Raw genomic sequence first — 26,041 nt, forward strand, 5'->3', positions numbered from 1 at the left:
ACTAAAAAAGAGATCCTAAATCTAGGCAGATTTAAACATTACAATTAATAAGAAAAGATGGCCAGATCTTTGTCATAATTGTATGACAAATATTAATGTTAGATACAGTTTAGTTCAATATAATTATTTACATCAATTATATTTAACGCCACAAAAACTGCATAAAATGAAATCGGATTTATTATATAAATGCTTGAGATGTGAATAAATAAGTACTTTTTTTTTTACATTCTACTTGGACATGTTCTCAAGTTAGAACCTTCTGAGTGGATTTAGGAAAGTTTTTAAGAACAGATTACTGGTATTGTATTTCCACAAAATCCAGATTTATTTTTAATAGGAACATAGAAGGAACAAGACCTAAATTAAAATCATCTTTCTATCATGTGAAATTTATTCAAATTGCATTAGTGGTGGTTAGGAAGTGCATGGCAGTGACTTGGAAATCTGATGCACATTTCAGTTTGGAAAAATGGAGAAAATCACATAATTTAAAAAAAATTAAAACTTTTTAAACAAAATTTTGGAACCCGTATATGTAAGGTTTAGGGATAAATATGTAAAAATATACTTCTGACCTCTTAAAACCTGTAATAATCTTCTTCCCTAAAATGACTATATAAATTCTGTTAAGATCCCAATGTGGGGGCCGATCCTATGTGCAATCCAGAATAATGTTATCTTTTTCTTTTAATTTTTTTGTATAATTATATATTATATGTATTTCTAAGAGGGAGGGTTAAACCATCGTGTAATCATTGTAATTTTAAATTTAATCAAATTTTGCTTATGTAAAGTATATAATTGCACGGATGGAAAAATTTAAAATAAAATATTCAAAAAAAAGGAAATGCTGTGCTCTTTAACAAGGTTCAATTTGTAAACCTGCGTAACGCAGGACTCTACTCCGTGGCTATTTCAAGGGATACATACTAAAATTAACTGATGGTGGAGGATAAGCAGCAATTTGATCTGCCACAAGTTTGCTTGCCCTCTAGGGCAAGGTGCTGCCAACAATCAAATGTCCTAGATAGATGCATTTCAAAGTGTAGGGTTATGACGCAATGGACATACTAAATTGATGCAGCTCCACAAAAGGGAAAGGCCATGGTTTAGAGACACCTTCCACCCACCACCAAACTCCAAAAGGCTGGAACGTATAATAAAAACCTTGAGACACAACAAACTGCAGATGCTAAGAATTGGAGCATGAAATAAACTGTTGAAAAAACTCAACAGGTCAAGCAGTGATTGTGGAGACAGAGGGATGGTCGGCAGCGATTGTGGAGGCAGAGGGACGGTCGGCAGGGTTGAGACCCTGCATCAGGTCTGAGTGTGTAGAGGGAAAATTACAGGGATACAGAAGTAAGGTGGGGGTGGGGAAAGAGACAAAGAATGGAACATGATAGGTGGAATCAAATTTTGAGAGGGGGCAGCAGAGAGACTATGCACATGGCGCTGGATGGGGAGGAGGAAGTGTATGAGGCAGAAGTGGTAGGTATAAACTGTATAAGCAGGGATGGATCAAAGTAAATTAGGCAAATAGAACTGGGCCAGGGAGGATAGAGCAAGATACTAGGTGGCAATAGGTGAAACTAGAAGAGAGAAAGGGATGATGGGCTGAAGAAACCAGTGTTGCTGGGGATAAGAACTTAGAACAATACAGCATAGTACAGGACCTTCACCTCTTGATGTTGTGTCGACCCATATATTCCTTCCAAAAAAAACCGAAAAACTCCCTACCCTGTCACCCTCTATTTTCCTTTCATCCTTTTCTTCTTTGGCTTGGCTTCGCGGACGAAGATTTATGGAGGGGGTAAAAAGTCCACGTCAGCTGCAGGCTCGTTTGTGGCTGACAAGTCCGATGCGGGACAGGCAGACACGATTGCAGCGGTTGCAAGGGAAAATTGGTTGGTTGGGGTTGGGTGTTGGGTTTTTCCTCCTTTGCCTTTTGTCAGTGAGGTGGGCTCTGCGGTCTTCTTCAAAGGAGGTTGCTGCCCGCCAAACTGTGATGCGCCAAGATGCACGGTTTGAGGCGTTATCAGCCCACTGGCGGTGGTCAATGTGGCAGGCACCAAGAGATTTCTTTAGGCAGTCCTTGTACCTTTTCTTTGGTGCACCTCTGTCACGGTGGCCAGTGGAGAGCTCGCCATATAACACGATCTTGGAAAGGCGATGGTCCTCCATTCTGGAGACGTGACCCATCCAGCGCAGCTGGATCTTCAGCAGCGTGGACTCGATGCTGTCGACCTCTGCCATCTCGAGTACTTCGACGTTAGGGGTGTAAGCGCTCCAATGGATGTTGAGGATGGAGCGGAGACAACGCTGGTGGAAGCGTTCTAGGAGCCGTAGGTGGTGCCGGTAGAGGACCCATGATTCGGAGCCGAACAGGAGTGTGGGTATGACAATGGCTCTGTATACGCTTATCTTTGTGAGGTTTTTCAGTTGGTTGTTTTTCCAGACTCTTTTGTGTAGTCTTCCAAAGGCGCTATTTGCCTTGGCGAGTCTGTTGTCTATCTCATTGTCGATCCTTGCATCTGATGAAATGGTGCAGCCGATATAGGTAAACTGGTTGACCGTTTTGAGTTTTGTGTGCCCGATGGAGATGTGGGGGGGCTGGTAGTCATGGTGGGGAGCTGGCTGATGGAGGACCTCAGTTTTCTTCAGGCTGACTTCCAGGCCAAACATTTTGGCAGTTTCCGCAAAGCAGGACGTCAAGCGCTGAAGAGCTGGCTCTGAATGGGCAACTAAAGCGGCATCATCTGCAAAGAGTAGTTCACGGACAAGTTTCTCTTGTGTCTTGGTGTGAGCTTGCAGGCGCCTCAGATTGAAGAGACTGCCATCCGTGCGGTACCGGATGTAAACAGCGTCTTCATTGTTGGGGTCTTTCATGGCTTGGTTCAGCATCATGCTGAAGAAGATTGAAAAGAGGGTTGGTGCGAGAACACAGCCTTGCTTCACGCCATTGTTAATGGAGAAGGGTTCAGAGAGCTCATTGCTGTATCTGACCCGACCTTGTTGGTTTTCGTGCAGTTGGATAATCATGTTGAGGAACTTTGGGGGACATCCGATGCGCTCCAGTATTTGCCAAAGCCCTTTCCTGCTCACGGTGTCGAAGGCTTTGGTGAGGTCAACAAAGGTGATGTAGAGTCCTTTGTTTTGTTCTCTGCACTTTTCTTGGAGCTGTCTGAGGGCAAAGACCATGTCAGTGGTTCCTCTGTTTGCGCGAATGCCGCACTGTGATTCTGGGAGAATATTCTCGGCGACACTAGGTATTATTCTATTTAGTAGAATCCTAGCGAAGATTTTGCCTGCAATGGAGAGCAACGTGATTCCCCTGTAGTTTGAGCAGTCTGATTTCTCGCCTTTGTTTTTGTACAGGGTGATGATGGTGGCATCACGAAGATCCTGAGGCAGTTTACCTTGGTCCCAACAAAGCTTGAAAAACTCATGCAGTTTGGCATGCAGAGTTTTGCCGCCAGCCTTCCAGACTTCTGGGGGGGGATTCCATCCATACCTGCTGCTTTGCCACTTTTCAGTTGTTCGATTGCCTTATATGTCTCATCCAGGGTGGGAACCTCATCCAGCTCTAGCCTTAGGGGCTGTTGAGGGAGCTGGAGCAGGGCGGAATCTTGGACTGAGCGGTTGGCACTGAAAAGAGATTGGAAGTGTTCTGACCATCGGTTGAGGATGGAGATCTTGTCGCTGAGGAGGACTTTGCCGTCTGAACTGCGCAGCGGGCTTTGGACTTGGGGTGAGGGGCCATACACAGCCTTTAGAGCCTCGTAGAAACCCCTGAAGTCGCCAATGTCCGCGCTGAGCTGGGTTCGTTTGGCGAGGCTAGTCCACCACTCATTTTGGATCTCCCGGAGTTTGCGCTGAAGATGGCTGCATGTGCGACATGTGTCTATTAAATGCCCCTAATGTTTTAGCCTCCACCACAATCCCTGGCAATGCTCTCCAGGCACCCACAATTCTGTAAAAAAAAAACTTGCTCCTGCTGTCTCGCCTCAACTCCTCTCCCTTCACTTTGCATGTGCAAGAAAAAAATGAATTCATGCTGATATTTGAAAGTGGAAGAGATGATTAAAAACCTATTTGAAGTTAATACTGTTTACATGAGGGGCAGAGAATTTAAAATTTGGATCATTTTTTATTATATGACAAAGAAATGTACCCTTTCTTCCTTGCACATCAAAAAAAAGTTACAAAATGGTTAGCATTTTGCTAACTTTGATTGAACTTTCAAACACAAAGTATTTGCAGATAGATAGTGAAAGTTTTCATTTTACCATCTACAAGTTTGGGAAATTTTATGGCAATTTGCAAACATCCCATTAGCAAACAGTTTCATCACGGATGCTGGTTGAGCGTTTGACAAGATTTCTAATTTGATATTTGCATTTTGCAGAGGTGGATTCCTGAGAATTATAAAGAAAGGACAATAAAAATAGTATGAAACAAACAATACTTCTTGGGAATTAAGCTTTGGGGCAGGCACACAAAGGTGTTTTCCTATTGAATGGCTTTAAATACCAGTTTGTCCATTTGTTCCCAGGTTATATAGGTAGTTACCATATACCCGGTCTATACTTGCTATTTGTTTCCAGGTTATATAGGTAGTTACCATATACCGGGTCTATACTTGCTATTTGTTTCTAGGTTATATAGGTAGTTACCATTTACCCGGTCTATACTTGCTATTTGTTTCCAGGTTATATAGGAGTTACCATATACCCGGTCTATACTTGCTATTTGTTTCCAGGTTATATACCTCACTGACAAAAGGCAAAGGAGGAAAAACCCAACACCCAACCCCAACCAACCAATTTTCCCTTGCAACCGCTGCAATCGTGTCTGCCTGTCCCGCATCGGACTTGTCAGCCACAAACGAGCCTGCAGCTGACGTGGACTTTTTACCCCCTCCATAAATCTTCGTCCGCGAAGCCAAGCCAAAGAAAGAGAAAAGAAATATAGGTAGTTACCATATACCCGGTCTATACTTGCTATTTGTTTCCAGGTTATATAGGTAGTTACCATATATCCGGTCTATACTTGCTATTTGTTTCCAGGTTATATAGGTAGTTACCATATACCCGGTCTATACTTGCTATTTGTTTCCAGTTTATATAGGTAGTTACCATATACCCGGTCTATACTTGCTATTTGTTTCCAGGTTATATAGGTAGTTACCATATACCCAGTCTATACTTGCTATTTGTTTCCAGGTTATATAGGTAGTTACCATATACCCGGTCTATACTTGCTATTTGTTTCCAGGTTATATAGGTAGTTACCATATACCCGGTCTATACTTGCTATTTGTTTCCAGGTTATATAGGTAGTTACCATATACCTGGTCTATACTTGCTATTTGTTTCTAGGTTATATAGGTAGTTACCATTTACCCGGTCTATACTTGCTATTTGTTTCCAGGTTATATAGGAGTTACCATATACCCGGTCTATACTTGCTATTTGTTTCCAGGTTATATACCTCACTGACAAAAGGCAAAGGAGGAAAAACCCAACACCCAACCCCAACCAACCAATTTTCCCTTGCAACCGCTGCAATCGTGTCTGCCTGTCCCGCATCGGACTTGTCAGCCACAAACGAGCCTGCAGCTGACGTGGACTTTTTACCCCCTCCATAAATCTTTGTCCGCGAAGCCAAGCCAAAGAAAGAGAAAAGAAATATAGGTAGTTACCATATACCCGGTCTATACTTGCTATTTGTTTCCAGGTTATATAGGTAGTTACCATATATCCGGTCTATACTTGCTATTTGTTTCCAGGTTATATAGGTAGTTACCATATACCCGGTCTATACTTGCTATTTGTTTCCAGTTTATATAGGTAGTTACCATATACCCGGTCTATACTTGCTATTTGTTTCCAGGTTATATAGGTAGTTACCATATACCCAGTCTATACTTGCTATTTGTTTCCAGGTTATATAGGTAGTTACCATATACCCGGTCTATACTTGCTATTTGTTTCCAGGTTATATAGGTAGTTACCATATACCCGGTCTATACTTGCTATTTGTTTCCAGGTTATATAGGTAGTTACCATATACCCGGTCTATACTTGCTATTTGTTTCCACGTTATATAGGTAGTTACCATATACCGGGTCTATACTTGCTATTTGTTTCTAGGTTATATAGGTAGTTACCATTTACCCGGTCTATACTTGCTATTTGTTTCCAGGTTATATAGGTAGTTACCATATACCCGGTCTATACTTGCTATTTGTTTCCAGGTTATATAGTAGTTACCATATACCCGGTCTATACTTGCTATTTGTTTCCAGGTTATATAGGTAGTTATATAGGTAGACGGCGGCGGCCCCGATACGGGCAGGAGCAAGGGGGAGACGGCGGCCCCGGCCTCGGTCGAGTGAGACAGGCGGAGGCCCCGGTCCGGACAGGGAGTGGGAGGCGGCGGCCCCAGTCCAGGCACAGGGAGAGCAGCAGCGGCCCCGGCCCCGGTCCGGGCGAAGGGTAGACGGCGGCGGCCCCGATACGGGCAGGAGCAAGGGGGAGACGGTGGCCCCGGCCTCGGTCGAGTGAGGCAGGCGGAGGCCCCGGTCCGGGCAGGGAGTGGGAGGCGGCGGCCCCAGTCCAGGCACAGGGTGAACTGTGGCGGCCTCGGCCCCGGTCCGGGCAGTATGGACCGACCTAGGAGGGGAGGCAGGCCCCTCCAGCCCGGGTAAGAAACCTGCATAGAAGAAGGCCACTCCGATATAAAACCTACGACCCAAGGACCTCGCTGCCACGTCCCAGCTTGCTTGGCCACGGCACACGAACCATGGTTGTAAAGGGTGGGGCCAGTACTGCGCGCACTGCACTCCACCTAAAAGCTCCTTTGCGCAGGCCCGAGGACAGGTCCACGTCCTCCCCCTCAACGTCCTCCCCCTCCACGTCCTCCCCCTCAAAAGATGCTCACAAACTCAAGCTAGCATGCTGGAACATCAGAACCATGCTAGACAAGACTGACAGCCACCGACCTGAACGTCGGTCTGCCCTCATTGCACATGAACTCCTCAGACTTGACATCAACATAGCCGCTCTCAGTGAAGTCCGCCTGGCAGATGTAGGCAGCCTCCAAGAATGCGGCGCGGGCTACACACTCTACTGGTCTGGCAAGCCTTCGGATGAACGACGCCTATCTGGTGTAGGCTTCATGGTCAAGAGCTTCATTGCCTCCAAACTCGAAAACCTTCCGACAGGCCTCTCGGACCGAATCATGTCCATGTGACTCCCACTTCAAAACAAGCGTCACATCACCCTCATCAGTGTCTATGCTCCAACCCTCCAGGCGGAACCAGCAGAAAAGAACAAGTTCTACACCGACCTGCGCAACCTCATCCAACGTACGCCTATAGCCGACAAGGTTGTCATCCTGGGCGACTTCAACGCTCGTGTCGGCAAAGACTCAGAAACCTGGCCAGGAATCCTGGGCAAGCATGGCGTCGGCAAGTGCAACGACAATGGGCGCCTCCTGTTGGAGCTCTGCGCAGAACAGCGGCTTGTCATTACAAACACCCTTTTTCAGCAGAGGGACAGCCTTAAGACCACCTGGATGCATCCCCGATCCAAACACTGGCACCTCCTGGACTACATCCTGGTGCGAGAAAGTGACAAACAAGATGTGCTCCACACCAGGGTCATGCCTAGCGCGGAATGCCACACTGACCACCGGCTGGTTCGCTGCAAGCTCAACCTTCACTTCAAGCCAAAGCCCAGGAACAATAAAGCCCCCAGAAAGAGGTTCAATGTTGGAAAACTGCAGTCAGACGAAGCGAGAGGAAACTTCCAGGCAAACCTCAAAGCAAAGCTCGATGTTGCAACCCGCCTCACGGACCCGTCCCCTGAAACCCTCTGGGATCAGTTGAAGACTACCATACTTCAATCCACTGAAGAGGTACTGGGCTTCTCCTCCAGGAAAAACAAGGACTGGTTTGACGAAAACAGCCAGGAAATCCAGGAGCTGCTGGCAAAGAAGCGAGCTGCCCACCAGGCTCACCTTACAAAGCCGTCCTGTCCAGAGAAAAAACAAGCCTTCCGTCGCGCATGCAGCCATCTTCAGCGCAAACTCCGGGAGATGCAAAATGAGTGGTGGACTAGCCTCGCCAAACGAACACAGCTCAGCGCGGACATTGGCGACTTCAGGGGTTTCTACGAGGCTCTAAAGGCTGTGTACGGCCCCTCACCCCAAGTCCAAAGCCCGCTGCGCAGCTCAGACGGCAAAGTCCTCCTCAGCGACAAGATCTCCATCCTCAACCGATGGTCAGAACACTTCCAATCTCTTTTCAGTACCAACCGCTCAGTCCAAGATTCCGCCCTGCTCCAGCTCCCTCAACAGCCCCTAAGGCTAGAGCTGGATGAGGTTCCCACCCTGGATGAGACATATAAGGCAATCGAACAACTGAAAAGTGGCAAAGCAGCAGGTATGGATGGAATCCCCCCAGAAGTCTGGAAGGCTGGCGGCAAAACTCTGCATGCCAAACTGCATGAGTTTTTCAAGCTTTGTTGGGACCAAGGTAAACTGCCTCAGGATCTTCGTGATGCCACCATCATCACCCTGTACAAAAACAAAGGTGAGAAATCAGACTGCTCAAACTACAGGGGAATCACGTTGCTCTCCATTGCAGGCAAAATCTTCGCTAGGATTCTACTAAATAGAATAATACCTAGTGTCGCCGAGAATATTCTCCCAGAATCACAGTGCGGCTTTCGCGCAAACAGAGGAACCACTGACATGGTCTTTGCCCTCAGACAGCTCCAAGAAAAGTGCAGAGAACAAAACAAAGGACTCTACATCACCTTTGTTGACCTCACCAAAGCCTTCGACACCGTGAGCAGGAAAGGGCTTTGGCAAATACTAGAGCGCATCGGATGTCCCCCAAAGTTCCTCAACATGATTATCCAACTGCACGAAAACCAACAAGGTCGGGTCAGATACAGCAATGAGCTCTCTGAACCCTTCTCCATTAACAATGGCGTGAAGCAAGGCTGTGTTCTCGCACCAACCCTCTTTTCAATCTTCTTCAGCATGATGCTGAACCAAGCCATGAAAGACCCCAACAATGAAGACGCTGTTTACATCCGGTACCGCACGGATGGCAGTCTCTTCAATCTGAGGCGCCTGCAAGCTCACACCAAGACACAAGAGAAACTTGTCCGTGAACTACTCTTTGCAGATGATGCCGCTTTAGTTGCCCATTCAGAGCCAGCTCTTCAGCGCTTGACGTCCTGCTTTGCGGAAACTGCCAAAATGTTTGGCCTGGAAGTCAGCCTGAAGAAAACTGAGGTCCTCCATCAGCCAGCTCCCCACCATGACTACCAGCCCCCCCACATCTCCATCGGGCACACAAAACTCAAAACGGTCAACCAGTTTACCTATCTCGGCTGCACCATTTCATCAGATGCAAGGATCGACAATGAGATAGACAACAGACTCGCCAAGGCAAATAGCGCCTTTGGAAGACTACACAAAAGAGTCTGGAAAAACAACCAACTGAAAAACCTCACAAAGATAAGCGCATACAGAGCCGTTGTCATACCCACACTCCTGTTCGGCTCCGAATCATGGGTCCTCTACCGGCACCACCTACGGCTCCTAGAACGCTTCCACCAGCGTTGTCTCCGCTCCATCCTCAACATCCATTGGAGCGCTCACACCCCTAACGTCGAGGTACTCGAGATGGCAGAGGTCGACAGCATCGAGTCCACGCTGCTGAAGATCCAGCTGCGCTGGATGGGTCACGTCTCCAGAATGGAGGACCATCGCCTTCCCAAGATCGTATTATATGGCGAGCTCTCCACTGGCCACCGTGACAGAGGTGCACCAAAGAAAAGGTACAAGGACTGCCTAAAGAAATCTCTTGGTGCCTGCCACATTGACCACCGCCAGTGGGCTGATAACGCCTCAAACCGTGCATCTTGGCGCATCACAGTTTGGCGGGCAGCAGCCTCCTTTGAAGAAGACCGCAGAGCCCACCTCACTGAAAAAAGGCAAAGGAGGAAAAACCCAACACCCAACCCCAACCAACCAATTTTCCCTTGCAACCGCTGCAATCGTGTCTGCCTGTCCCGCATCGGACTTGTCAGCCACAAACGAGCCTGCAGCTGACGTGGACTTTTTACCCCCTCCATAAATCTTCGTCCGCGAAGCCAAGCCAAAGAAAAAGGAGGTAGTTACCATATACCCGGTCTATACTTGCTATTTGTTTCCAGGTTATATAGGTGCCGCTTTAGTTGCCCATTCAGAGCCAGCTCTTCAGCGCTTGACGTCCTGCTTTGCGGAAACTGCCAAAATGTTTGGCCTGGAAGTCAGCCTGAAGAAAACTGAGGTCCTCCATCAGCCAGCTCCCCACCATGACTACCAGCCCCCCCACATCTCCATCGGGCACACAAAACTCAAAACGGTCAACCAGTTTACCTATCTCGGCTGCACCATTTCATCAGATGCAAGGATCGACAATGAGATAGACAACAGACTCGCCAAGGCAAATAGCGCCTTTGGGTGACTACACAAGAGAGTCTGGAAAAACAACCAACTGAAAAACCTCAAAAAGATAAGCGTATACAGAGCCGTTGTCATACCCACACTCCTGTTCGGCTCCGAATCATGGGTCCTCTACCGGCACCACCTACGGATCCTAGAACGCTTCCACCAGCGTTGTCTCCGCTCCATCCTCAACATCCATTGGAGTGCTTTCATCCCTAACGTCGAAGTACTCGAGATGGCAGAGGTCGACAGCATCGAGTCCACGCTGCTGAAGATCCAGCTGCGCTGGATGGGTCACGTCTCCAGAATGGAGGACCATCGCCTTCCCAAGATCGTGTTATATGGCGAGCTCACCGTGACAGAGGTGCAACAAAGAAAAGGTACAAGGACTGCCTAAAGAAATCTCTTGGTGCCTGCCACATTGACCACCGCCAGTGGGCTGATAACGCCTCAAACCGTGCATCTTGGCGCATCACAGTTTGGCGGGCAGCAACCTCCTTTGAAGAAGACCGCAGAGCCCACCTCACTGACAAAAGGCAAAGGAGGAAAAACCCAACACCCAACCCCAACCAACCAATTTTCCCCTGCAGCCGGTGCAACCGTGTCTGCCTGTCCCGCATCGGACTTGTCAGCCACAAACGAGCCTGCAGCTGACGTGGACTTTTACCCCCGCCATAAATCTTCGTCCGCGAAGCCAAGCCAAAGAAGATATAGGTAGTTACCATATACCCAGTCTATACTTGCTATTTGTTTCCAGGTTATATAGGTAGTTACCATATACCCGGTCTATACTTGCTATTTGCTCTCCTGAAAGGGGTCTTAAATTCTGATTTGGTAGTTCTTTTCACCCTCACTTTAAATCGTCACAAGCATATTAAACTATCCATCAGATAGATGGACATATCTTCTCAATTTAGTTTTGAATGCTAACATTCATGTTTGTCCCATTGGTGATGGGTTTACGATGTACAATCCTGCTCATTTTCACCATGTGTTTCCCTTCACTTAAACCCACCGAAAGCTAAGTTTTATTGATAAAATAAATTAAGTGGAATTTTGGTCACTTTTAAAATATATTTAATACCTGTACACCTGCTAGTTCCTCCATGATTTCCAACGCTTTTGAGGACAAGCTTTTCCAAGACTGAAAATGATATTGAACCAGACATTAAAATTGTGGAAAGATTTTTATATACAAAAGAGAGAAACAACAATCATGTTTTTAATACTGAAAGAATGAAGCTTTTTTTTGCACTTTCTGGGTGATCACTGAAAATACCACATCTCCATTGCTGGTAATTATGGTCACAATAACATGTTTGTACAGAAAGTAATTACAGAAATTATTACAAAGCACAACAGACAGAGCACTCATGGACTAGAGTAGTTGAAGCCAAAGCTACAGTATCAAAACAAGTGCAATAAACAAACATGCTGGAGAAACTCAGCAGGTCACACAGCATCCATAGGAAGCGAAGGGTAGCCAATGTTTCAGACCTGGGTCATGTACTTTACCCAAGCCCGAAACATTGGTTATCCTTTACTTCCTATGGATCTGTGTGACCTGCTGAATTTCTCCAGCTCATTTGTACATTGCACTTGACCTCAGCATCTGCAGACTTTCTTGTCTAACTTTATTAAAACAAATCAACTGCAACATTTTTACTGCCTGAAGAACTCAATGGATTAATGAGACAAACAGTTAGCTAATATATGGGTCAAGATTCTTCAACAGAACCAAGTGTAGAGGGAAAATAGGGCTCCATTAAATGTGCAAGGGATCCATTATACTTTTTCCAAGGAGAACATTATTGAATCTTGGCCTCTGTCTAGCTAGCAATCTCTTGTTATGATGAAGCTCAGAGTCAAATGCTGTTTTGGGAGACTGTTCATCAGAGCTGAGTGATGGTGATCAGGGCCCCAGTACAGGGGATGATGTTTGGAAGTAGACATCAATTTTGGTTTGTTCATAGATTCATGAAGAACTGAAACAAGCCCTTTGACCCAATTCGAACATTCCAACCAAGGTGCCTTCCTGAGATTGTCCTATCTGCCTACATTTGACCCATAGTTCTCCAAATCTTCCTTTGCATGCACGTGTCCAAATATCTTGTAATTATACCTGTCCCTATGTTTTTTTTCTCCCAACTTACAGTGTGTGAAAATTTTACTTCAGATCCCTTATAAATTTGTTCCCTCTCACCTCAAATTTTTTAAAAAGATTTTTATACTCTGGAAAAAAGACAATGACAATCCATTTTATCTATGCACCTCATGATTTTCTTAACCTTTATCAGGTGATTCCTCAGCCTCCTTCACTCCGGGATAAACAGTCCCAGCCTATCCAGTCTCTCCTTATAACTCAAGACCTCCAGTCCTGGCAATATTCTTGTGAATCTTTCCTGCATCCTCTCTAGTTTAAGAACATCCTTTTGATAGTATAGTGACTAGAATTGCACATAATACTCCTGGTCTGGATGGCTGTACCTTCTTTACCACCTACGTTACCATTTTCTCAGAAGTATGTACATCTCTCTGTTCCACAACAACCCCTGGGACTCTGTTATTCACAGTGATTTTGCTGCCATGGTTTAATTCCACACACATTTATTCAGGCTTCTGCCTGTTACTTGCTATTCCTAATGAATGGTTTCATCCCAAAATGTTAATTGTCTATTGCTTTCCACTGGTGCTGCTGACCCACGAGTTCTTCCAGCATTTCGTGTGTTGATGCAGTTTCCAGTATCTGGAATGATCATCTGCCCTAGTTTTGACCTGTATGAGTTAAATTTCATTGTGCCATTCTTTGGCCCACTCTGCCAGTTGATCTGGATCCTGTTATAGCCTCAAACATTCTTCTTCTCTGAACACCATAACATCAACTTTGATGTCATCAACAAACCTAATCATGCCACTAACATTGTTATATACAGTATATGTCAACAAAGTGGATAAGAAAGTAACAGTGAACCCATCCATTTCTGCGAAACATCACTGGTCACAGGCCTGTTTCTTCAGAAACAGCCCTCCATGACAATCCTCTGTCTCCTACTACCAGGCCGATTTTGTATCCTATTGGCTAATTCACTATGCACATAAATTGCCTTCCAGACCAGCTTACGATTTTGGACCTTGTCAAAAGCCTGCTATAGTAGACCATGTCTGCTGCCCTTTCTTCATCAACCCTCGGTCACCTCTTCAAAATTATCGGTCTTGAGACAGGATTTCCCATGTACAAAATCTTGCTGACTATCCCTTATCAGTCCTTGTCTTTCTCAATGGGGATAGATGCCATCTCTCAGAATTCCCACCACTGATGTTAGGCTTCCTGACCACTAGTTCCCTGGCTTGTCCTTGTTGCCCTTCACTCGATCTGGTCCCTCACCCATAGTTAAGGTTGATACAATAATCTCTGCCAGGCACCAGCAAATTCTTCCCTTCCTTTGCACAATATTTGTAATGTGAGTATGTTTCAGGACATCACTGTTCTTTCTCCTGAATTCTTTAGTTTACACAGGTTTCTCCACAGTAAATACAGATGAGAAGTATTCATTGAAGACTTCACCGATTCCCTGTGGGCCCACATGTAGGCAACCACACTGATCATTAAGGGGACCAATTTTTTCTCCAGTTACATTTTTTCTCTTAACATTCTCATCAAAACTCTTGGAATTCTGCTGACAGTACATTTGGATGAGTTTGTGGAGTCAATGTCAATGGTATTTTTCCAGTTGTTTACAAGGTCTATTTTGGGTTGGGCATGTTTTAGAAGCACATAAGGGCATGGGGCCACTGCTGCCAGGTCAATCATTAGCTTTGTGTTGAGTTTGAGGTCTTGTCTCTTTTTCACTGGTGACCAATGGCTGTGGCTGCCTATATATCAGAGATGATGTATAGCATCTGGTAAGAAGTACTGAAAAGGTATTATTAGAGTGGGCAGGAGTACACCTGGGACCAGGGCAAGAATATGGCTGAGATCAAAGTAAGGGTACCATGGGCAGAGGTATTGCAGGGAGCAGGAGCAGAATGGTGGCCGGCAGCAGGAGGTGACGTGTGGACAAGAAAAGAAACAGGAGTGGAAGTACTGCACAAGACCCACCTCCCATTGTGCATATGCCCTCAACCCTAAAAATATAGATGAGGCCAAGTTTATCAACCTTGAAAAAACCCTGGCTACTTCCTAATGGGAATAAGCTAGTCCTTCTCAGTGATTTCAATGTCAAGATGAGTAAAAAGTGTAGGGGGCCTGTAAATTATTCCCATCAGTGCTCCTTGTCCTTCATTATCTTATCTCTATTCTACCTTCTGCTCCTCTGAGTCTAGATCATTCCACATAACTGTTCTTGTCTCATCCTCTCTTTTCAAAGTTGAATATAAAGATGTAATCAGACAGCATTTGGAAGTAGAACCCTGGTTGATATTTTTTCCTTTGCTTCGCCCAGGATAAATGAAGTCATTGTAAAAACATTATTTCATTGGCTTTGACTGCTCAAAATATGAAGCATTAATTGCCTCAGACAAACAAGTTATTTTCCAACCGTAGCAATTACTTACAGGTAATTGACGCACTATAAGGTTTTCGAGGCTGCTGAGAATCTGCATGGCTGTGGCAAAATTTCTCCATTCATAACAAAATTTTCCAATGGATAGAAATTTTGACAGAAGTGCACTTTGTGACTAAAAAAACAAATGCATGACAGATATTAGATTATTTTAATTAATGAGCAACAGGGACAAACATTTTATTTTATGGACGACTTACAAGGTTAATGTGTGACATTATTTTATTTTAAAATTTAAATAATTTTTATTTATGTATTGTGAAAATTTTTATTTAAAAAATTGTCTAAATGTTACATTATAATATTGAGGTATACATTTTGTAGCTAAGGATTAATAATTACAATCCCAACACAAAACCAAAAGAGAAAGTCTCTATATTAATTTAAAACTTCATACTATCTGTTCACTGCCTTTGTGGAGAGATGCATACAATATCTTTTGAAGCAGAGAAACTTATTGATGCATGGGTTAGCAGCAAGAAGATGTTTCAAACAAATACATGACTTATGAGGTCAGCAGGAGTTCTGGAAATGGTCAAACACAAGTTGGAACATAAAGGATGAAAACTAGTGCAAAGTCATAGGACAGGAGGAGTTAAGGACCACTCAAATAAATGATCAGTATACATGCAATGTAGGTGACTTTCAGGGTCAACTATGAATAAACTTGACTGAGAAAATTCAAGCAGCCCAAGAAAAAATAAGCAATATGAATCAAGAGGAAAGCACTTAATGCCTTGAATACCTTGTAGAAATGAAGATGTTTGTTGTTCTGGAGACCATTCATTTTATTTACAGGTTATTGCTGCAGTGACTACTGAGAGTTGCTTATTAAACCTGGTCATGTTATTACATTTAATTAATTGTGAAAATAGCAGTGAAACAATTGTGTTAATCCCAAACTTCATTTTTTTTCTCCAGAGCTTGCAGATTATTTTCCCTGAAGTGTATTTTCAATTAAATCTGGAAGTCCTGATTGACTCTATTTCCATAATTTCCTCAGATACACACTTTCCATAACTTTTGCCTATTTCAGTAAATGTATCCTTTGATCCTTGAATCACTGCCAATGAACACAGCTTATTTCTATATTCCATATCTAAACCTGACACACAACTCTAATCACTATCAAATGCTTTCAACCATTTCCCCCTCAAGGAGAATAGCTACATCATCCTGGAACAATTCATATCTTTCTGGGACCTTTAGAGAATTTCAAAAGGCCAGCCATCTTTTTCCTTTTTATTTCTTAGGTGGTACTTTGGAGCTGGCAGATGCCTTTCTTCCACTCTACTTTATGGGTTCTGAGGTGTCTGATGAGGGCCACATGGGAGTCACAAGTTCTGCCATAGATAGGCCAGAGGTGTTTGAAGGGGTGGGAAGGTGGTTCGTGTGGGAGCTTGTACCTTGATCCTTCCATTTTCATTCACTTTCACCCATTCCCAGGGCCATTGCCAGACTACCTTGCGCCCTAGGCCGGGCTAAGCGTGGTGGGGGGTGGGGGAGGGTTCTGACCAGGCTGAGCGGGGTGGGGGGGGTTCTGATCGGGATGCGGATTGTGCAATACTTGATGCGACATTCCACATGTGCTGTACCACTTCCATCCTCTGCCTGACCAGACTAACCACGTGTTTATAGCCAACCTGCACCTATTGCCGATTGTCTATCTCTGCAATCAAAAAGAACCAAGCCAGCTTGTCCATGTGAATAACACAATGTTTGTATCCATGTCGTACTCCATTCTTTCCTGTCATGGAGTCAAAATCTTGGAAAAGTGAGTGGAGTGTGTGTCACAGATATCAGTGGTTCAAGCAAAATAAAAGCAGTGCTCCAGAGCTACTGATATGGTAGTGGTGCCGCAGATCTGAGAGAATGGGAACAAGCACTACTCATTGGTCCTGATGCTGATGGCTCCATAAAAGCTTTAAGTGACCTGTGCAAGGAGTTGACGGTGTTTTTGTTTTAATCCTGTCACCACAAGGTCTGTGCCCAAGATAGCAGCACCTGTGTTGGGCAGTGTACCACAAGGGTTTGCAGACTCGGAGGAGCAGGTGAGTGGCACAAGGCACCAGAAATGGGGAGAACACACCCCATTGAGAAGAACAGGAGATGACTACAACAGTGGACCAGTAAGGGGCTCAGCAGCTGAAGGATCTACACAGGCTGCAGGTGACTTGGGAATGAAGGACCCACACAGGCTGCTGGAGACTGGCTCATGGGAACCAGATATCATAACTGGATTTCAGAGGGTGCTGAGGGATAGAAGGGAACCCAAAAGGCCTCAGTTGCTGAAGGGATCCTGGTCTTGTCAGAGATTTGGATCTGGAGCTCAGGGTGCCCATCGTATGACCTGGAGTCTGTGCGGCTGCAGAGGCTGTGGGAGCGCTGGAAGCAAATCCATGGACACTCAGTGACACTGAAGGGACTCTACTTTGCTTCTTTCTCCTTTTTCTCGGGGAGCTGGGCAATACTCATGAAGACTCTTTGTTTGTCTTATGGCAGACAAAAATTGAAGTACATCATGTATATTACATTTTCTTCTTTGGCTTGGCTTCGCGGATGAAGATTTATGGAGGGGGTAAATGTCCATGTCAGCTGCAGGCTCGTTTGTGGCTGACAAGTCCGATGCGGGACAGGCAGACACGGTTGCAGGGGAAAATTGGTTGGTTGGGGTTGGGTATTGGGTTTTTCCTCCTTTGCCTTTTGTCAGTGAGGTGGGCTCTGCGGTCTTCTTCAAAGGAGGTTGCTGCCCGCCGAACTGTGAGGCGCCAAGATGCACGGTTTGAGGCAATATCAGCCCACTGGCGGTGGTCAATGTGGCAGGCACCAAGAGATTTCTTTAGGCAGTCCTTGTACCTTTTCTTTGGTGCACCTCTGACATGGTGGCCAGTGGAGAGCTCGCCATATAACACGATCTTGGGAAGGCGATGGTCCTCCATTCTGGAGACATGACCCATCCAGCGCAGCTGGATCTTCAGCAGCGTGGACTCGATGCTGTCGACCTCTGCCATCTCGAGTACTTCGACGTTAGGGATGAAAGCGCTCCAATGAATGTTGAGGATGGAGCGGAGACAACGCTGGTGGAAGCGTTCTAGGAGCCATAGGTGATGCTGGTAGAGGACCCACGATTCGGAGCTGAACAGGAGTGTGGGTATGACAACGGCTCTGTATATGCATATCTTTGTGAGGTTTTTCAGTTGGTTGTTTTTCCAGACTCTTTTGTGTAGTCTTCCAAAGGCGCTATTTGCCTTGGCGAGTCTGTTGTCTATCTCGTTGTCGATCCTTGCATCTGATGAAAATGGTGCAGCCGAGATAGGTAAACTGCCAAAATGTTTGGCCTGGAAGTCAGCCTGAAGAAAACTGAGGTCCTCCATCAGCCAGCTCCCCATCATGACTACCAGCCCCCCCACATCTCCATCGGGCACACAAAACTCAAAAATATTACATTTTAATGCATTATTATAAGATAATAAAAGGAACATACATAAGAAATAGGAGCAGGAACCTTTTTAAAATAGTACAATGATGAAATGAAATTGCATCCAATGATCTGAAGCAGAACGTTATCAGGTTCTTGGAAGACTGGGACAATGCTGGCGCCACTCACTTGCAGGCAGCAAACAATGAAGTTGAGTGAGGGAGGGTCAAATAGAACCCTTGGGAATCAAGATGAATTCTAAATGGTGCAACTGAATCTGATTTTGTACCTTTTGACTGATTAATTTCTGACTTGATCAAAAAATAAATTCTGAAATTGCAAATAGTTGGTTTTTAATTTCCAATAACTTTGAGAGGATGAATATTGCTTTGATCATTCCATAATGTGTAAAATATCAAATGAAGGAAATAACTTATTACAAGAGTTTCAAGATGTAGAATTACCATAAATGTACATGTTAATTAAATTTGGAAATCTCACCTTACACGTGTTACATGTGACAATTTGAGCAGAGACCCAGTGGCTGACATTGTCTGCATATCTAATCAGCTGCAGGAGGTATTGTTGTTGTTTGTAGTCTGGAACAAATAAAGATGTGGATTCCAAAGTGACTGATCTGTGAATACAAGGGCCAGAATAAATCATCAAAATCTGCTGTCTGCTTATATGAATTATATTACTGGATTACATATGTGTTCAAAACAAAAATAATTTTGTTCATAAGGACACATAATATAACATTATTTTTGCTGTTAAAACTACTGGATGCAACTGCTGCTAAATAAACAAAGGCTGAAATGAAAGTTTAAATCAACATTTCACTGATTGGGCCTTTAAGATTATTTGAAATAAACCATGTAAAAATAATATCCCAAGATTTGTTTCATTTATTCATAAGTTTCTATTATTCTGATGTTAAAATAGCAATGTTTATTAAATAAACACAATTCACGTTGCTCCATTCATACCATTGTTTACTCAGGGAACTTTTTCAAATGCCAAGTGCAAGTCAGCTTTGGCACTAGTTCAGAAGCACATCGTGCAAAATAACTGGGTATTTGGAAAATTATTTATTATTTGCAATGCTATTTCGAGTTTAAAATAGTGCATATGCACTGATGTACCAATTCTATTAATAGTTGGATTCAGACATGGTTAAAAATGATCAAGTTAGATGGAAGAGACGGGATAATGACATGTAATAAATAGGTAATGTTAATCTACTGATTTACAATGTTAATGAAGCATTGTATTTTTATTAGTTATGTTGTGGATTATGTTGTGGAAGTATGAAGATGAAAGTTTGGTACTCTGCTAAATGAGCAGAGATACGAGTGTGTTTTTCATTTTCATGGCATAATTAGCAAGTTTTGCCCAAATGCCTTCTCTAACAAATATGGCATTGTCAGAAATTTCTGATTTCTTCTCAAAGTGTGGAAGACATTTTGAATGTTCTTTAAAATATCCATTAAAAGGGGTTTAGGATCTTTTAATACAAACTGGAGGTGGCTACACTTTCTGGCCTGTCCCTGTGTTTGTAGCCCATGTCTGTATTTGTCCAAAAAGCCACAACCTCGGCACCATCGCACATTGTTACCTAACTGCTGTGCACCAAAATTAGACAGATCCAAATACTTCAAGTGCAGAGGTCTGTGGCCTTATTACCCAAAGTTCCTGAGCAAAGTTTCTCATTGAATCAGAAAACAAATCATAATCTCATCATGTGCAAAAATCTTCGGCAGAGTGACAGAGTTTCTACTCCCTTGTCTGTTCCAAAAATAGCAACGGGTAATCAAACCAATGGTTCCAGTAGCTGAGATGACACAGATGCAGTGACATTTTCAATGGATTCAACCGTAATGATAAAAATGATCAGCACCTGAGAACTGAATTTTCATGAAGCCCCCACCCCTTCATCACAACTTTGATGCAACTTTGAGGCTGTTCTATAAAATCATAGGCGTTTGAAATTATTGAAGAATAATTTTAAATAATTCACATCAAAATGTGGCTTTTAGTACAGCATTCTTCTCTCTGGATATGCAAGATTATCCCTCATTAAATTTTTTTTTACCAAAAGCTATCTAAACCGATATGAAGGTGCCTGTGTGGACATTTGAGGAAATCCAGACACCAATCTGTTGAAATGAACACAATGAAAAATCTCAATAATAATCTTTGTTGTCATTATCCTGGAAACCGACTTGATAGTGGAAATGATAGTCAACTTTTCTAGGGAGGACACTTTATCTTGATGGACTGGCCATTTCTCACCATGCTGGATGCCTGACCTGCCGGGCCACTCCACTTGCTCATTACTTTGGCAGTTCTCTTGCCTATTCATAGAACTCAATGCCTTAAACAAACACAAGTGACCTGACAGCAACAAAGCTTCACAATGGAAAATTATTCAACTTTACAGGCTACCCATCTTACTAATGATCCCGTGTTGTATGGTACTGGATAATAGACCTGCAGATTTAAAGGAATGCTGCTGGGTCAATGCATTCAAATCTTAGTTGCATCCTTCACTATTTTCTGATGATTTGTGATTTAGTTTCTTTTTAAATTTACCAGATAAAAATTTGCAAAAGAGAGGGGTTATTGCTATTAAACATTTCCAGCTTTTAAAGAGCTATCATCTTCAAAAAGTCTGAAGATAAATGAGAGTCTTGAGTATGTTTGCGCTTTCATAATTCAGAAGTTGAACCAATTAAAGAAAGAAAAATATATTTTTTCCTAAGGGTTTGCGATGTAACCCAAATATAGTGGAGAAATGTATCTTATTTTTGTTTGCATTTCTTCAAAGAATTTAAATAATTTCATAGCATAATAGATTATAATTATTATAAAATTAGAAATAATGAAAACCTACTTCAGAACCTTGGAGGGTGTGTCATTTACACCAAATGATCTTGAATTCAGAAAATGGACCGGATGACAATCTTGGAACAGTTCCTGAAATCATAGGAAAATATTTGAACCAAAATGATTAACATTCAGTTCTTAGGGTTTGGTTGAATTTTACATTAAAAAAAATGTTCACAGAAAAGGAATGATGCAGATACAACAGGAACTGTTTAAATTCAAATTGTGGTAAAGGCTACAGAAAATGCACATTTCTACATTTCCAAGGACTGGTTGGATACTTTGCCCAGAAGTGTGATTGGGCTTGTTTGCTATGTAGAATCTGGATGTGGAAGTGTGGTGGTGGGAGGGCTTTCAAGGATTGGTCAGATGAGAAAATGGTTTTTCTTTGTGGTGATAAAGGGACCAGCAATCTTTCTGGTAATCAAGAGGGAAAGCGAAGACACTCAACTATCTTATTAATCAGAGGATGGACATAATTGGATTAAGCAAAATATTTGTTTTTCAATATTTTTATTAATATTGAAATTTCACATCCAAAAATACAGGGAACATATGGATACATGTTATAATTCAAAAGGATACATTACACTTAAATCATAAAATTTTATCTAAGGTACTCCACATTTTAATCTAACAAATTATATTGTATTGATTTATCATTTTAATTTTTAAAAAGTAAAATCTAAATCCACAGCCAAGAAAGAAGTCGTTTGGCCAAAAAAAGAAAGACAGAATTCTTATCAGTGATAAATTACCTCATGATTTAACATGTCTACCTTCATCATAAGTCAAAGATTATAAAAGTAATTCAAAGAGGGTCCCCATGGTGTTTGAAAGATTACACCCAAATCGGAAATTGAGCATCTAATCTTCTCTAAGTTTAAACATGACATGATGTTTCATAACCGTTGAGCGTGATCAGGTGGGATAACAAAAACAATGAAAAACTGGGTGCTTTTGCTGAGTGTACAAGGAAAGTTGAGTAATTGACATCAACTATATTTTTGGTCTTATAGTCTGCCTAGTTTCTACCTCAACTTCTACTTTGTCCTTTCCACTTGGTCAAATCCCTACAAAATTTCTGACCAGTTTGTTTCCTTTCTTGGCACTGATGAAAGATCATTGACCTGAAAATATTAACTCAGTTTCTCAATCATAGATGGCTTGCCAGGTATTTCCAACATTTTCTGATTTTATTTCAGATTTCTAGAACCATAGAACATTACTGCACAGAAAACAGGCCATTCGGCCATTCTAGTCTGTGCTGAAACATAATTCCTCTCATCCCACTGACCATTCCATAGCCCTGTAGACTTCTCCCATCCATGATTCTATCCAATTTATTCTTAAAAATTAAGAGTGAGCCCGCATTAACCATGTCAGATGGCAGCTTGTTCCTCATTCCCTCTACTCTGAGTGAAGATGTTCCCACTAATGTTCCCTCTAAACCTTTCCCCATTCACCCAAAAGCCATGTTCTCTTGTATTTATCTCTCCTAATCTACGTGGAAAGAGCCTACTCACAATTATTGTCTATACCTCTCATAATTTTGTAAACCTTTATCAAATCTCCACTCATTCTTCTACACTCCAAGGAATAATGCCCTAATCTGTTTAATCTTTCCCTGTCTCTCAACTCCTGGCAACGTCCTAGTAAATATTCTCTGCATTCTTTTGATCTTACCGATATCTTTCCTGTAGTTTGGCGACCAGAAATGCACAAAATACTTCAAATTTGGCCTCACCAATTTCTTATCCAACCTCACCATAACATCCCAACTCCTTTGATTTATAATGGTCAAAACTTCACAACCCTGTCTACCTGTGACACTACTTTAAGGGAATTATGTATCTATTCCCAGATCCCTTTGTTCCTCCACACTCCTCAGTACCCAACCATTTACTGTCTATGTCCTACTTTTCTTTGTCCTTCCAAAATGCAACATCTCACTCTCGTCTGCATTAAATTCCATCTGCCACTTTCTGGCCCAGTTTTCCAGTTGGTCCAGATCCCTCTGCAAGCTTTGAAAACTTTGCTTGCTGTCCACAATGCCTCCAATCTTAGCATCATCTGCAAACTTGCTGATCCAATTTACCACATTATCATTATAGATGACAAACAACAATGGTCCCAGCACCAATCCCTGAAGCACACCACTAATCACAGGCCTCCAGACTGAGAAGCAATCATCCACTACCACTCTCTGTCTTCTCCCATTCAACCAATTTTGAATTCAGTTTACCTCTCCATGGATGCCTTGTGTCTAAACCTTCTGAACTAGCCTCCCATGTGGGACCTTGTCAAAGACCTTACAAAAGTTCACGTAGACAGCCTTTCTTTCATCTACTTTCTTGGTAACCTCCTTGGAAAAACTCTGCATGATTTGTTAAATACAAACTACCACACACAAAACCATGCTGACTATCCTTCATCAGCCCTTGGCTGTCCAAATACTTGTCGACCCGATCTCTCAGAATACCCTCCAATAATTTACCTGCTACTGATGTCAGGTTCACTGGCCTGTAATTTCATGGTTTTCTTTTGGAGCTTTTTTTTTAAACAACGGAACAACATGAGCTACCCTCTCATCCTCTGGCACCTTACCCATGGCTAAGGACATTTTAAATAATTATGCAGGCCACTGTAATTTCTATACTAGTCTCCCAAGGGAATATCACGTCAGGCCCAGGGGATTCATCTACTTTATTCACTGTAAGGCAGTAAGAACCTCCTCCTCTTTAGTCTCTATATGTTCCGTGCTATTACTGCTCGTTTCCCCTCCTTCCTTATACACCAGGCCAGTTTCCTGAGTAAACACTGATGCAAGATTTCCCCCATCCTGTGAAAGAGAAAGGTATTAGTTATTTTTAAGATCTATTTGAACAACCATCTCTTAAATTTAATCTTCCAAATTCTCAAAATTTTAGGATTTGCAGATGAGGAATTTTTTTGAACACCCAAATAATAACTTTTCCTTATTCTCAAGAAGTAGATGCTGTCAATGTAATTTTTCTCTTGCATCCTTCCCAGAAGGGCTTAATTGCTCACATTTATCATATTATATTGAAATTATGTCAGGTTCCAATTAATAAGATTAAAAGAGCATGGGAACAGGATTTACAAATAACAATTTCTGATGATTTGTGGGAAACGATTTTTAAACTTTTTAATTCATCCTTAATCTGTGCCCGTCATTCGCTCATCTGATTTAAGGTTGTACATCGGGCACGTCTAATGATAAACTGGCATGAGTATTTCCAGTTGTCAATCCCCTTTGCGACAAAGGTGGCATCTTAAGTTCACAATTTGGTTTTGCCTGGCATTGGAATATTATTGAAAAGATATTTTAACACTTTATCTACAATTTTAGCTGTTAGTTTACAGCCGAATCCAATTACAGCATTATTTGGAGTGGTGATGGAAGATCACCACTGTCGTCATCCGATTGCATGTTGTTATATAAGCATATAACTGTTTACGGCACGGAAACAGGCTATGTCGGCCCTTCGAGTCTACACCAGTTCACTTGAACAACTCCACTAGCTCAACCCTCCCGCTCTTTGCCCATAACCCTCCAACCCCCTCACCTCCATGCACACATCCAACCTTCTCTTAAATGACAGAAGGGACCCTGCTGCAACTATCTCTTTTGGAAGATCATTCCATTCTCCCACCACTTGCTGAGTGAAAAAGCATCCTCTAATATTTCTCCTAAAGTTTTGCCCCCTTATCCTTAACATGCCCTCTTGTTCCAACCTCCTCTGCCCTCAGGGGAAAGAGTCTGTTTATGTCTAGTCTATCTATTCCTTTCATAATTTTAAATACCTCTATCAAGTCCCCTCTCAGTCATTTACATTCCAATGAATAAAGTCCCAGTCTCCTTAATCTCTCCCTGTAATCCAGATGCTGTAAGGCAGGCAACATCCTCGTAAACCTTCTCTGCACCCTTTCCACCTTATCTATATCTTTTCTATAATTTGGAGACCAGAACTGAGGACAGTACTCCAAACCAGGCTTCACCAATGCCTTAAACAGCCACAGCATAATTTCCTAGCTCCTATACTCTATACTATGATTTATGAAGGCCAGCATACCATATGCCTTCTTAACCATCCTGTCCACATGGGAATTCACCCTCAGTGAACTCTGTACCATAACCCCCAGGTCCCTCTGCGTGCCTCAATGCCCTCCTCTTAACTGCATATGTCCTATTCTGGTTATTTTTACCAACATGCAGCACCTCGCATTTGTCTACATTGAATTCCATCTGCCATATTTCAGCCCACTCTTCCAAACAAACCAAATCCTTCTGTAATCCAAGAAAATCTACCTCACTATCTACCACTCCCCCTATTTTCGTATCATCCGCATATTTGCTTACACAGTTAACCACACCCTCCTCTAAATCATTAATATAAATGATAAACAACAAGGGACCCAGCATCGATCCCCGAGGCACCCCACTTGTCACAGGCTTCCAAACTGACAAGACAGTTGTCCACCATGAATCTCTGCTGTCTATCTTCCAGTCACCTCTGAACCCATGTCATAATCTCTCTACTAATTCCTAGTGACTGAACCTTCCTTATTAACCTTCCATGCAGAACCTTATCAAAAGCCTTACTGAAATTCAAATAGATCACATCCACCGCTC

At 43.0% G+C, this 26,041-nt stretch overlaps 1 protein-coding gene across 4 annotated transcripts in view; it reads right to left on the reverse strand.

Moving 5' to 3' along the window:
- LOC138744074 (kinase non-catalytic C-lobe domain-containing protein 1) overlaps positions 1-26,041 on the reverse strand; it is a 175,103-nt gene that overhangs the window by 19,187 nt on the left and 129,875 nt on the right. For 2 of the 4 annotated variants that reach the window (XM_069899568.1, XM_069899566.1), the window contains exons 25-28: positions 21,392-21,474; positions 18,997-19,132; positions 15,070-15,192; positions 11,600-11,659 (exon numbers count right to left, since the gene is read on the reverse strand). In XM_069899568.1, the coding sequence (XP_069755669.1) occupies positions 11,600-11,659; positions 15,070-15,192; positions 18,997-19,132; positions 21,392-21,474 (402 nt within the window). The remainder of the gene's footprint in view (positions 1-11,599; positions 11,660-15,069; positions 15,193-18,996; positions 19,133-21,391; positions 21,475-26,041) is intronic. The other 2 variants (XM_069899567.1, XM_069899569.1) reach the window with 2 other exon arrangements.

This window comes from Narcine bancroftii, chromosome 10, assembly GCF_036971445.1.
Source record: "Narcine bancroftii isolate sNarBan1 chromosome 10, sNarBan1.hap1, whole genome shotgun sequence".
Taxonomy (NCBI): Eukaryota; Metazoa; Chordata; class Chondrichthyes; order Torpediniformes; family Narcinidae; genus Narcine; species Narcine bancroftii.